Source organism: Centropristis striata, chromosome 5, assembly GCF_030273125.1.
Source record: "Centropristis striata isolate RG_2023a ecotype Rhode Island chromosome 5, C.striata_1.0, whole genome shotgun sequence".
Classification (NCBI taxonomy): Eukaryota; Metazoa; Chordata; class Actinopteri; order Perciformes; family Serranidae; genus Centropristis; species Centropristis striata.
Window position 1 is genome coordinate 792,670 of NC_081521.1, and position 12,764 is coordinate 805,433.

The 12,764-nt window shown below is 43.9% G+C and overlaps 1 protein-coding gene across 1 annotated transcript; it reads left to right on the forward strand.

Moving 5' to 3' along the window:
• The first annotated feature begins 3,623 nt into the window (after window positions 1-3,623).
• On the forward strand, window positions 3,624-6,130 carry LOC131971077 (uncharacterized). Its single transcript, XM_059332376.1, has 5 exons — window positions 3,624-3,716; window positions 3,810-4,100; window positions 4,368-4,709; window positions 5,129-5,211; window positions 5,325-6,130. Exons 2-5 carry the CDS (start codon window positions 4,010-4,012, stop codon window positions 5,454-5,456), a joined length of 648 nt encoding a protein of 215 aa, XP_059188359.1. The 5' UTR covers window positions 3,624-3,716; window positions 3,810-4,009; the 3' UTR covers window positions 5,457-6,130.
• The last annotated feature ends 6,634 nt before the right edge of the window (window positions 6,131-12,764 follow it).

Genomic DNA, 12,764 nt, shown 5'->3' on the forward strand with positions numbered 1-12,764 from the left:
AGAGGACTATGTTAACTTCAGTCCCTCCCTAATTTGTAATTTTGTTGACAGTACTGCAGATTCACTGCGAACGATGCTAGACTTTATTGCCCCACTAAAAAAAGAAATGATAAAACAGAAAAAGTTAACTCCATGGTACAATTCTCAAACCCGTGAACTGAAGCAAATTTCATGAAAGCTTGAAAAGAAATGGCTTTTAGCTAAGCTGGATGAATTTCTTTTAACCTGGCAGGACAGTCTTAAAACATATAAGAAAATCCTCCTTAAAGCCAGATCAGCCTATTATTCATCATTAATTGAGAAAAATAAGAACAACCCAAGATTTCTTTTCAGCACTGTAGCCAGGGTGACAGAGAGTCACAGCTCTATTGAGCCATGTATTCCTACAGGCCTCACTAGTAATGATTTTCTCGTTGAAAAAGCTCATAAAATCATAACTATTAGAGATAAAAAATCACTACCTCCTGCCATTAACTGGCACTGAGGCATCTTTAAACCCAGGAGCCTTAGAAACGGGTACAAACCCTGATAAATATGTAGATCGCTTCGCTCCCATCACTTTCCAACAACTAACCTCAATGATTTCTTCATCTAAACCGTCAACCTGTCTCCTAGACCCCATACCAACAAGGCTGCTTAAAGAGGTTCTACCTTTAACTGGTACTTCTTTCTTAGATGCAATCAACCTGTCATTATTAACAGGCTATGTGCCACAACCCTTTAAAGTAGCTGTAATTAAACCTCTTCTTAAAATGGTTAATTTCGATCCTGCCGTTTTAGCAAACTATAGACCAATATCTAACCTCCCCTTCCTCTCTAAGATCCTGGAGAAAGCAGTCGCAAATCAGCTTTGTGATTTTCTACAACACAATAGTTTATATGAGGACTTTCAGTCAGGATTAAGAACCCATCATAATAATAATAATAATACAAAAAGGTAATTTGATTATAATTATATTCATATTCAAAATTATAGTTTAGTAACTTATGAGGCTGATTTAGGTGAATTGGCTATATTTGTCTCTGTTTTACAGAGTGGTGCCTTCAACAAACTATTTATTAGAGCAAATGAAGTCATATCATTTATTATAATGAATAATTATTTATGACATTTATCAATAATTCTGATAACCGTCTAACCACACTTTTGAACCGTCAGATCAACACAAGTGTTGCTCAGGTTCATAAATATTTGGTATCCTTATGGGAGGGATAGCATTTATGATAATGCCCTTTTATTTACATATTTGACACCCTTTGCAATGTCATCATTTATTCATAAGAGGTATCCTTAATTCCCAACAGCTATGTATAAGATCAGTGAGGAGTTGATCAGTTCTTGTTAAAGTGTCCTCAGCTGAATGAACACATATTGTTAAATATCTGTTTGATTTGGCCTTCCTATGGGAAGTGTACCTCCGTCCTGAAGACAAGAGGTGAAACTCTGCACAGAGAGGGTGCTGAGTGTCTCTAGAATGGCCTTCTCCTCCTCACTGGCTCTGACTTGGTGAACATGGCAAAGATCATTCAAGCTGATGTCAGTGGTCTTCGGGCACTCTAACAAACCTCCCAGACAGTTTTTATTAGCCACACTGAGGCTGCCAAACCAAGAAATCATTGCAAAAGTTAGAATTGACTCTGTAAAAGAATAAAAGATTTTAATAAGTGACCTGTGGATGTTAACGGACTCCTTCAGCTTGGCAGCTGTGTGAGCCACTGGTTTCCAGCAGCAGGTCATTCACTGATCACTATAACAGTCACCAATGACCTACTGGACAGGCCTTTGATCGGCTTAGCTCGGCCAGCACCTCGTCACTTTGCTTTTTTGAACTCACAGTGAGTCTGATCTGCACAAAACTTTGCACAAAGAATCTGTGGACAGCCATGATGAAACTTCTTTGGTTGTGACCGCACCTTCCGTGTAACTTGGAGGGGTTCTGTTTCAGAACCCTGTCTACTCACCACCGGGGTCCCTCAAGGCTCGGTCCTTGGTCCGCTCCTCTTCTCGATTTACACCAACTCCCTTGGCTCCCTCATCCACTCGCATGGCTTCTCCTATCATAGCTATGCCGACGACACCCAGCTAATCTTCTCATTTCCCCAGTCTGAAACACGTGCAGCAGCACGTATCTCTGCATGTCTGGCCGACATCTCCCAGTGGATGTCCTCGCACCACCTCAAACTCAACCTGGGAAAGACTGAGCTACTTTACCTCCCAGGGAAGGGCTCTCCCACCACTGACTTCCACATCACTGTCCAGGACACAGTGGTTGCCTCCACAGAAACCGCCAAAAACCTTGGCGTAACTCTTGACAACCAACTGTCCCTCTCAACAAACATCACCGCCACTACCAGATCTTGCAGATTCTTGCTGCATAACATCAGGAGAATCCGCCCGTTTCTCACCCAGAAGGCAGCTGAGGGTCCTGGTCCAGGTCCTGGTCCAGGTCCTGGTCCAGGCACTGGTCATCTCACGCCTGGACTACTGCAACTCCCTCATGGCAGGTCTCTCCTGCCAAAGCCATTCGACCTCTGCAACTCATCCAGAATGCAGCTGCTCGATTGGTCTTCAATCTTCCCAAATTTTCACACACAACACCTCTCCTCCGCTCCCTCCACTGGCTACCAGTTGCTGCGCGGATACGCTTCAAGACTCTAGCTCTGGCGTACTCTGCTGCTAACGGTTCAGGTCCTACTTACATCCAGGACCTTGTCAAACTCTACACTCCTGCCCGTCCTCTCCGCTCTGCATCAGCCAAACAGCTGGCGACTCCCACCTTGCGTGGGTCAACTCGCCTCAAAACCACTTCCAGACTTTTCTCTGTCTTGGCTCCCAAATGGTGGAACGAGCTCCCCACCGACATCAGGACCTCAGGCAGCCTGTACATCTTCCGCCGCAGGCTGAAGACCTATCTCTTCCAACAATACCTCGGTTAAGTCATGGTCACCTAACAGATATATATATTTAAAAAAAAAAAAAAAAAAAAAAAAAAAAATGTCTTATTCTTTTCTCCTCTTTTCTTCTTTAACATATAGCACTCCTTAGCAATGACAGTTAGCTCTTAAAGTTATGTACTTACTCGATTCCTATGGTCTATGTCTAGTACCATCAGGTTGAATGCACTTATTGTAAGTCGCTTTGGACAAAAGCGTCTGCTAAATGACATGTAATGTAATGTAATGTAATGTAATGTGTCTATCCACCTTACTCCTGGGGTGCTACTGTAGAAAGGATTATGGGTATGACTTCCTGTGAGATAGCTGAAGCAACAGTGAGCAAGTGGCCAACTGCTAATGGTGAAATGATTTGCCTTCAATGAAGCAAATACTGTTTTTTTTTCTCCTTTTATTTAGTGGCTGGTGTCTTTTACCTCTCTGTTTCTCTTCTGTCATCTCTCCAGACTCTGTCAGGCTGGTGAATGGGACCAGTCTGTGCTCAGGCAGACTGGAGCTGAAGTCTGACCAGTCTAACCAGAGCTGGTCCTCAGTGTGTGAAGCTGACTTTGACCAGCAGGATGCAGAGGTGGTCTGCAGGGAGCTTGGCTGTGGGGCTCCTTCAGTCCTCCAGGGGGCGCTCTATGGAGAAGGGGAGGCTCCAATGTGGACCAAAGAGTTCCAGTGTGGAGGAGATGAGTCTGCTCTCCTGGACTGTAGAAGCTCAGGCTCAGATAGAAACACCTGCTCACCTGGCAGAGCTGTTGGACTCACCTGCTCAGGTAGAAGAGGAGCTGCAGCTTTCATTTGGTTCATTTCTGTTCTCATCAAACTCACTTTATTCTTTTACTGATGACTCTCTTGTTTGTGTTCAGAGCCTGTCAGGTTGGTGGGAGGAAACAGTCGCTGTGCAGGAACACTGGAGCTGAAACGTGGAGGAGAATGGAGACCAGTGGAAGACTATTACTTTGACTGGACACCGGAGACAACAGCAACTGCCTGCAGCGAGTTAGACTGTGGTTCTGCTGTTTCTGTAAAACGGAGAGAGGAGTCCTCATACAGATCTGTGTGGGGGATGAGATCTCACTGTGTCCAGCCTGGATCTGCTCTGAGGGAGTGTGTATTTTTATATTCCTCTCGGTTTATCCTGGATCTTGTCTGTTCAGGTAAGACAGTCAGTGACATCATCTATGGCATCATGAATGACAGAAATGTTTCCAGTGAGTTCCTTCCTCTGTCACAGTGACAGTCAGTGGTTTATAATGGACTGGACTGTGAACATCCTAAAGTGTAAAGAAGTGTTCTTGTTTCTGGAGACATAGACTGCTGAGCTTCACCTGACAGGACACACCTGGAGGAACCTGTCTGCTTCAGCCAATCACCTCTCTGTATTTACAGACCTGTTTCAGCCAATCACCTCTCTGTATTTACAGACCTGCTGCTTCAGCCCAACATCTCCTGGTCCTCCTCCATGGACGGGGTCTCTGAGGCCCAGCAGCAGCAGCATCAGGAGGAGTTTCAGGTTTTCAGAGGCTCCACCTTCACCATGAGCTGCTCCATCCAGCCTCAGTACCCAGGAGGCTCCTTCCAGCTCTCCTTCACCTCCTCCATCTCAGCAATCAACGACACCCAGCCAGCTGTCAATCACTCTGCTGACTTCCTGTTTCCTGCTGCAGAGCCCACCCACCAAGGAAGCTACACCTGTGTTTATCACATCTATGTTTTTTCTCATAACTTCTCCTCTGAGAGCCGTCAGCTCTCTGTCTCTGTCTCAGGTAAGCTGAGTGTTCACAGGAAAGATGGTCCAAACCGTCTGAAAACAAGCTGACATCATGTTGTTGTTTCTAGAGTGACAATGTGACTCCTGTCGCTGTGTTACACAGGTCACATAGTAACCAAACGTACACAAAGTGCAGAAATGACAACAGCAAACAGAATAGTGAAGAGGTCAGAGCATGTTTGGTAGCCAGGATAACTCTGGTTCTCTGAGACCTGACCCATGTGTTTCACTATGAGAAGCACCTCCTGATGTGACCGATAGTTGACACCAGCACCACATTAGTCATCACACACTTTAACTGTGACTTCCCATTGGAGGTGTAGCTCCTCCACCAAACAGAAGCAGGAAGGGTTTGTGTTTAATGGAGCTGTTGGACTCTTGATGTGTGATGTAATGACTGTCCATGTGTTTCAGATTCAACACCGTTTATCATCAGAGCGGTCGTCGTGCCGCTGACTCTGCTGGTGTCCAACACGGCCCTTTACTTCTACTGTAAGGTACTGACACACGTCTGCTGTCCAGAGGACTGACTGAACTGAAGCTTTCCGTCTGAGTTACTGAACTGAAACAGTGCAGGAAGTCACACCTGTGTGCTGTCATGTCTCTCCAGGCCACCAGGGGGCAGAGGCCGAGCAGGCGGGACAACATGGAGCTGGATTATTATAACCTGGGTGTTCCTGCAGCTGTTGGAAGGCCGACTGAAGAGAAAGCAGCTCAGGGAGCAGATTTGCTTATTTCATAAAAATTGTGCTTCATTATGAGATGCAAGAATTTTCTTATTTTTTTTATTTAGGATTTGCTTGTTTTCTTTATTATGCATTATTTTGTTCATCTGATTAAAAAAAACTTCTGCCTGTTGGACGAGAAGTGTACTTTGTATTGTGATGAAAGGATTTACTTCAGTCTGATTTTGCTTGTTTTCTTTGTGATAAGTAATTTTCTTAGTTTTTGTTAAAGGATTTTGTTTTTTCAGAAGACTTTGTGGTAAAGGATTTTATTGTATGTTTTGTAATTAACGATTTTGGTTTTTTATATTAAATGTTTTTGTCGATGTGATGAAGTTTTGTAATGAAGGATTTTCATGCTTTCTTAATGGAGGGTTTTGGCTGTTGGATAAGAAGTGTACTTAAGTTTTTGATGGATTTTGCTTATTTCATAAAAATTGTGCTTAGTATTGTGATGAAAGAATTTACTTAATTTTTTTACAGTTTTTTGTTTGTTTAAAACAAGGATTTTGCCTGTTCCATAATAATTTTGCTTAACCTTGTGATGAAAGAATTTACATAAGTTTGTGATGAAGGATTTTCCTTTTTTTTGTATAATGAATATTTGTCTATTTCACAAAGAAAAATGGCTTAATATTTTGATGAGGGTTTTGTTTGGTTTTGTCCTTTGATGAAGGATTTGTTGATTTCTTGGATTATTTCATTTCAATAAATTTACTGATGAAACTTTGACAGAATTAATTGATAGGAAATGTCCTCATAACTCTTTAAATAATGTGAATAAGAAATATGCAGACTTATGTCCCAGCAGACTGTCTGCTCACAAACATTTAACAACCAGAACCAAAGCTGAGCTTCATCAGAGAGAGAACTTTACACTCAGCTGCAGATCTCTGTTCAATTATGAGACAAATATTTTCTTTTCATGTCACCATTGTTGCTGTTGGATCAGGACACGTGTTTGTTGTGAGCTTCGATACACAGAGACATTAAAAGATGATGATCGCTGTAATTAATGTATATCTATCCTCTGCTACTTTTTACTAAATAAAAACTCTTCTTCTCTATCGTCTCTGGGCTATCTCTACCTATAGAGCACCTGTATCAGCGTGCAATCAGTGATTGCTTGATCTCCACCTGAATCAGGATGCAGTGTGTGTTTGACAATCTTGGAAAATTTTGAATGCTAGAGAGTGTATGGGGAGCAGCATTGTATCGACTTACTGTCACAAAGCGGTAAGTTGGGCATCTGTCTATAGGCAGCCTCCCTGGATGGCTGTTCCCTTTGTCTGTGTTTGTTTCTGCCCTGTCTCTGGTAATCCCAGTGACGGTGCTTCTGTTGGAGAGAGTGTAGTATATTTTATGCTACAGGTGGTATATTTTATTGTTACTTTAATGTAAGTCTTTTGCGATAAGTTAAAGGTCCATTCTGACCTCCTGGATGTGTAACAATCAGCTTCAAGCCAGAGTCTCCTTGTAAAGTAATAACTTGCTATAGGGATCTGTGATTTGTCAGATATTGGAGCATAATATAAACAGTATGAGTTGTATCCTTTAAAGGTTAAAAGTAGACCTAGCAGCTTGCGCGTGCATGGAAAAAGTGCCCCATACATTGAGCTGTGGTCTGTCACAATTCTGGTTTACAGAAAAGTTGAATACCATGCCTGGATACAGAGAATCTCAGAGAACCCAGGACTGGACTGGAGACCCTTAGCAGCCCTTAAGATCTGACAAAGTGTTCTCCCGCTGTAACTAGGCAGTGTAATTTGATGTCTGATAATATAGAAAACGAAAAAGGAACATCTATGTGGTCTTTTATTCATTCCTCACTCAAGATAGCTAGTAATTTCACTACAAGAGCTTTCCTGTTTTGGTGGCTGACAGCCGTTGACGTGGTGTGCAGCACACCCGTGCTGAGTGCAGACATAAGTCTGCACTCAAGTCGGCTAACAGCGGACATGAACAAGCTTCTCCAACCTGCCGGTAACGGAGGGAGAAGCGGTTACAGTAGCTGACATCCTTTACCGGCAAATTTCTAACGGCGTAGACGAAAGTCAGCTAGCGGTGATGAAGTTCCTGCCTTGTCAAGGTCTTTCTACCTGTCCGTTCCCTCTGGTTCTGCCGGTTGTGTCCCCGTTGTCCAACCTGCTGGTGTTCCTGTAACGTGTAGCAGTCAGTCTAGATGTCCTATTACTGTATTATGGTATAGCGCCATAAGGGGGTGGGGGTGTTTCCTGTTTGGGGAATGTATACAGAGCCGCCTTGGTTATTCACCATGCCTCTTGCTCTGTGGACATTCCTCAGAAGAGAACTCTCAGTAACGAGTTGGTGTTGGTTGTGTTGTCTGCCTACTGCTACCCCTGTATGATTAGTGAACGTAGCGCCGTGGAGACCTGGCTCGTGGTTTCATGGGCTAACATGCTGTGCTGATGTAACATAGTTAATCAGGTAATTAGTGATTCCACTTGCCATCTTTAAATAACCACGGGTATTGAACGCAGCACCCCTGGGGGTTAGTGTCGTGCACCCCGGGGGCAGCTGCATTCGGAACCTTGTGGTGTAACGGTAAGGTTACGGGCTATGAGCTCCGTCTTTTTTTTTAAATATATTCATTTAATTTCACTTTATTTTAGTAGAAACTTGACAGTGTCTTTTAATTTTATATTTTTCAGAGGGATGCACCTGTTTTTATGTCATCAGGTATGATTTTTGTATTTTGTGTATGATTTTTGTATTTTGTGTTTATTGTCGGGCATTCGGACCTTGTGGTGTAACGAGGGATGCACCTGTTTTTATGTCATCAGAATAAATGGCTGGATGCCAATCCGATGTCGTGGTCTCAACTTAATAACACAACGCAGAGAGAGAGTGCTAAGCCGCTACACTGAGCGCAGACGTAGACAAGCCGGCTAACAGCAAGCAGCAAATTGCTTCTTCGACCTGTCTAGGTGACTCCGTGCTGAGCGCAGACCTCGTCAGCTAACATCGGTCGTCTTCCCTCTTCCCCACTCACACACTCTACAGCTCTCACGCTCCCAGCTGGAGGCACGGAAATCTGCCACCACCTTGTGCAGTGCCTGGGTCTGCACCTTAATTGCAGGAAGAGCAAGCTCCAACCTTCCTAGCAGGACTCTCGGGTCTACTGGAGGTCCTGCGGAGGCTCCACAGGGCCCTACACTGGTCAGTCCACGAAGGTTGTGGGGTCAATGGACTGTGGTCCAGAGCCTGGCTGAACGAGCGTGTGAATGTTCTGGAGTTGAGAGCTGTGTTTCTTGCATTCTTATAGTTCCTGCTGAGACTGAAGGTCCACCATGTGAGAGTGTCAGGACGGACAGCACAGTGGTAGCGGCCTATATCACCCGGCAGGGGCCACGGGCTCCCCGACCCTGTACAGGATAGCAACCTGTCTATGGCAGTGGGCTCACCCCCTCTCTGCTCGCTCAGAGCTGTACAACATGGCAGCAGACAGGCTTTCAAGGGGGTCCAAGACTGGGGGAGTGGAGACTCCACCCTCATGTGGTCGAGGTGATCCGGTGTCGCTTCTGCTTTTTGGAGTCAGCTTTTAATCTCATTGTACATGTGCATAGTGACAATAAAGGCATTCTATTCTCTATTCTATTGTACTTCAGCTGTACTTTCCATATATTTACCTTCTTATACTGGTGGTAATTACACAAGAAGATGCTATGAATAACCATATGTTTACCTGGTAATTAGCGTACTGTAAAAGGAAGGGTTGCCATTATATTATATTTGTTTTATTTTACTCTCTCTCTCTCTCTCAAAAGGGGCGTTCCAAAGACACAGAAATGGTGTTTCTCTGAGCAAAAGGCAGAGCTATTTATTTAATTTCAATTTAGACATTTCAATTATTAATTTTGTGAAAAATGGTTGAAACAATTCTTTATAAAACAAAAATCACATGTCAATATACATTATATTGGTGGGATATCTAAGTTCAAATTATTCTGAAGTATTGATTATTACACATTTGGCATTTGTGGACTAGATTTTAATATCTGCTCTGTTTTCATTGTAAGCTTTCAACATATCCTCTGCTTTGACAGTGAGATAACTATTTAGGATTTGCCATTGTATAAAATGTGTGTGTTGACCTGGACTTGAAGGAGATATTATTCTGGCAAATATTACACTTTGCTTCACTATTTTTGTTGAAAAGTGCATCCAGATGCAGCTGCGTTTTCTTCATTCGTTTCATTTTGTCGTAGACCTTTGCGGTACTGAGGCATTCACGTGAAGGTGTTGTGGACAACTCAGATGACGTCAAGCGATGTTTGCATATCAAATAAGCAACCCATGTGTACTCTTCTGCTAGTAGAGAATATAGTTGAAGCTAACAGCTGTTTGTTTACGCCCCAACGTTATCTGAAGTATCTCCCAAAACTTCAGAACACACCAACATAACCGTTACACAACATGAAAATAAGTGACAAATATATTAAAAACTTACTTATCAGTTATGACTGATGTTAATATATTTATTATTAATTATTTGTTTTTTTATTTATTTAGGTTAGCTTGCCATGCATGCAGCAAACATTTCAAACCTTGTAACTCTTACTTTAAGTGTAGTGGTCATTGGACTTCCTTTTTTTTTAACTTCCTTGGACTTTTACGTATGTATACGAATGATATAATGGAACAAACTGACCATTTGAGTGACGTGCTTTTAGTGTTTTCAGTTGGACAATGAGAAAACAAATGTGCATATTTTCTTTAAGTGACTACAATTTGAAAAGACAAATTTTTATACACGGACCTTCAAGGCATTCATTTTGAACTTATTTCTTAACACATAGCAATCTTGTGAAAAATATATTGATTGGCACCTGACCCGAGGTGATATAAGTGATTACGAATTATGAATGAAAGAATAAATGCTCTGGTCACATTATGTGGACAAAATCTTGCATTTGCCGCAATGTAGAATGTAACTCTTCTGTTTACACACACACACACACACACACACACTGACTAAACATGATAAAAAAGGACTTGACACAAACTATAATCCAGTGTTTAGCTATTGTATTTATAAAACACTTGACATCTTTGAATCATTCCATAAAAAAGATAATTGATTTCAAGTTCACTGCTTTTAAAAAAAAATCATACAGTATCAAAAAAAATAAAATAAAAAAGAATAGAAATGTATTTACATAATAGTTTGTCAAAGCTCAGGATGGATTGTGAAGGACTGCTTTTACACATTGACATGGAGATCTAACCCCTCAAAATCAGCTGCAGGGCGTTAAGGTCAATTCTGACATCAGCAAAGTACAAGACAACAACACAGGCAACACACATTAGGTTGTCAACTTGCATTTCACTATCTCCTAAACAATAAAGAGAGGAGGAGGAGTTTTTCTGGACAAAGGATGGCAGGAGGAGAGACAGAGCAGCATTCCTTTTATCATCCCACAGTGAATTGAAGTGCTGAAATATTATAAATAAATGATGTGCATAAATAAAATCAATGATAAAAAAAACACATGAGTTGTTAGGCAAGGTTGCTTTGGCACATTAATGTACTTAAAGTACTGTGATAATTAGGTCCAATAACCGTGCAGGTCTGTTATAAGGCCAATTGTGCATTTCCCATAATATCCCTCTTAAAGCAACTATAAGCAACTTTTGACTGCTTATTAAACACTCTCAATTTATTATTCATGTGTCTCAACTCAACACAAAATTATATGTCCATTGAGCTGCTTTAAAGGCATGGTCACACCAACACTTCAAATAGTGGAGTTTCGCCACTTAATTTCTGTGAAATCGATGTGATCGGTGGATTCGTGCCAGGCTGATCTTCCATGGCTGAATTTTTAGTTATTTGCTTTATGTCAGTTGGATTTCCGAATTAGGTTTAAAACTTTACTTTTGGAATAAAAACATTTTTGTTTCACATTGTCTGTAGAAGTTGGCAGTGTAACAAGCTCCTAATTAATAAGTGTCAGTGACAGATCAAAATAGTTTTTATACCAGGCTTTTCTTCTTCTTGCTGCAACGTTGGGGATTTTAACATGGGGGTCTATAGGTGTCAACCTCAGGTGGCCAGTCAAGAAACTGCAGTTTTTGCAGAGCAGGACCAACTGCAGCATCGTAGAAGGAAATGAGCTGGTTGGGGGCCAGACCCAAAGCAGGGAGGCAGCGGTCCTAGCCAGCAAGAGCTTACCGGCCCGGACACGTGGAAGCCCATTTGGGTGGGATGCCTTTGGCAGGGGAGGTGGTCGCAGTGGAAGTGGTCGCAGTGGAAGTGGTAGCAGTGGAGGTGGTCGTAGTAGTGGTGGTCCCAGCGGAGGTGGTCCCAGTGGAGGTGGTCCCAGTGGTGGTGGTCCCTGCGGAGGTGGTCCCAGTGGTGGTGGTAGCAGTGGTGGTGGTAGCAGTGGAGGTGGTCCCAGCGGAGGTGGTCCCAGTGGAGGTGGTAGCAATGGTGGTGGTAGCAGTGGAAGCGGTAGAAGTGGAGGTGGTCCCAGTGGAGGTGGTCCCAGTTGAGGTGGTCCCAGCGGAGGTGGTCCCAGCGGAGGTGGTCCCAGCGGAGGTGGTAGCAGTGAACGTGGTAACAGTGGAGGTGGTGGCAGTGAACATGGTAGCAGTGGAGGTGGTCCCAGTGGTGGTGGTCCCAGTGGTGGTGGTCCCAGCGGAGGTGGTCCCAGCGGAGGTGGTAGCAGTGAACATGGTAGCAGTGAACATGGTCCCAGTGGTGGTGGTCCCAGCGGAGGTGGTAGCAGTGAACATGGTAGCAGTGAACATGGTAGCAGTGGTGGTGGTCCCAGCGGAGGTGGTAGCAGTGAACATGGTAGCAGTGGAGGTGGTCCCAGTGGTGGTGGTCCCTGCGGAGGTGGTCCCAGTGGAGGTGGTAGCAGTGAACGTGGTAGCAGTGGAGGTGGTCCCAGCGGAGGTGGTAGCAGTGAACATGGTAGCAGTGGAGGTGGTCCCAGCGGAGGTGGTCCCAGTGGAGGTGGTAGCAGTGAACATGGTAGCAGTGAACATGGTAGCAGTGGTGGTGGTCCCAGCGGAGGTGGTAGCAGTGAACATGGTAGCAGTGGAGGTGGTCCCAGTGGTGGTGGTCCCTGCGGAGGTGGTCCCAGTGGAGGTGGTAGCAGTGAACATGGTAGCAGTGGAGGTGGTCCCAGCGGAGGTGGTAGCAGTGAACATGGTAGCAGTGGAGGTGGTCCCAGCGGAGGTGGTCCCAGTGGAGGTGGTCCCAGCGGAGGTGAAATGGTGAAAGCGAGGAGTCCTAACCAGTGATGGCCAACCACACCAGTGAAGGCGGTGGTGGAGCTGGGGGGGGGGGCTTCCAG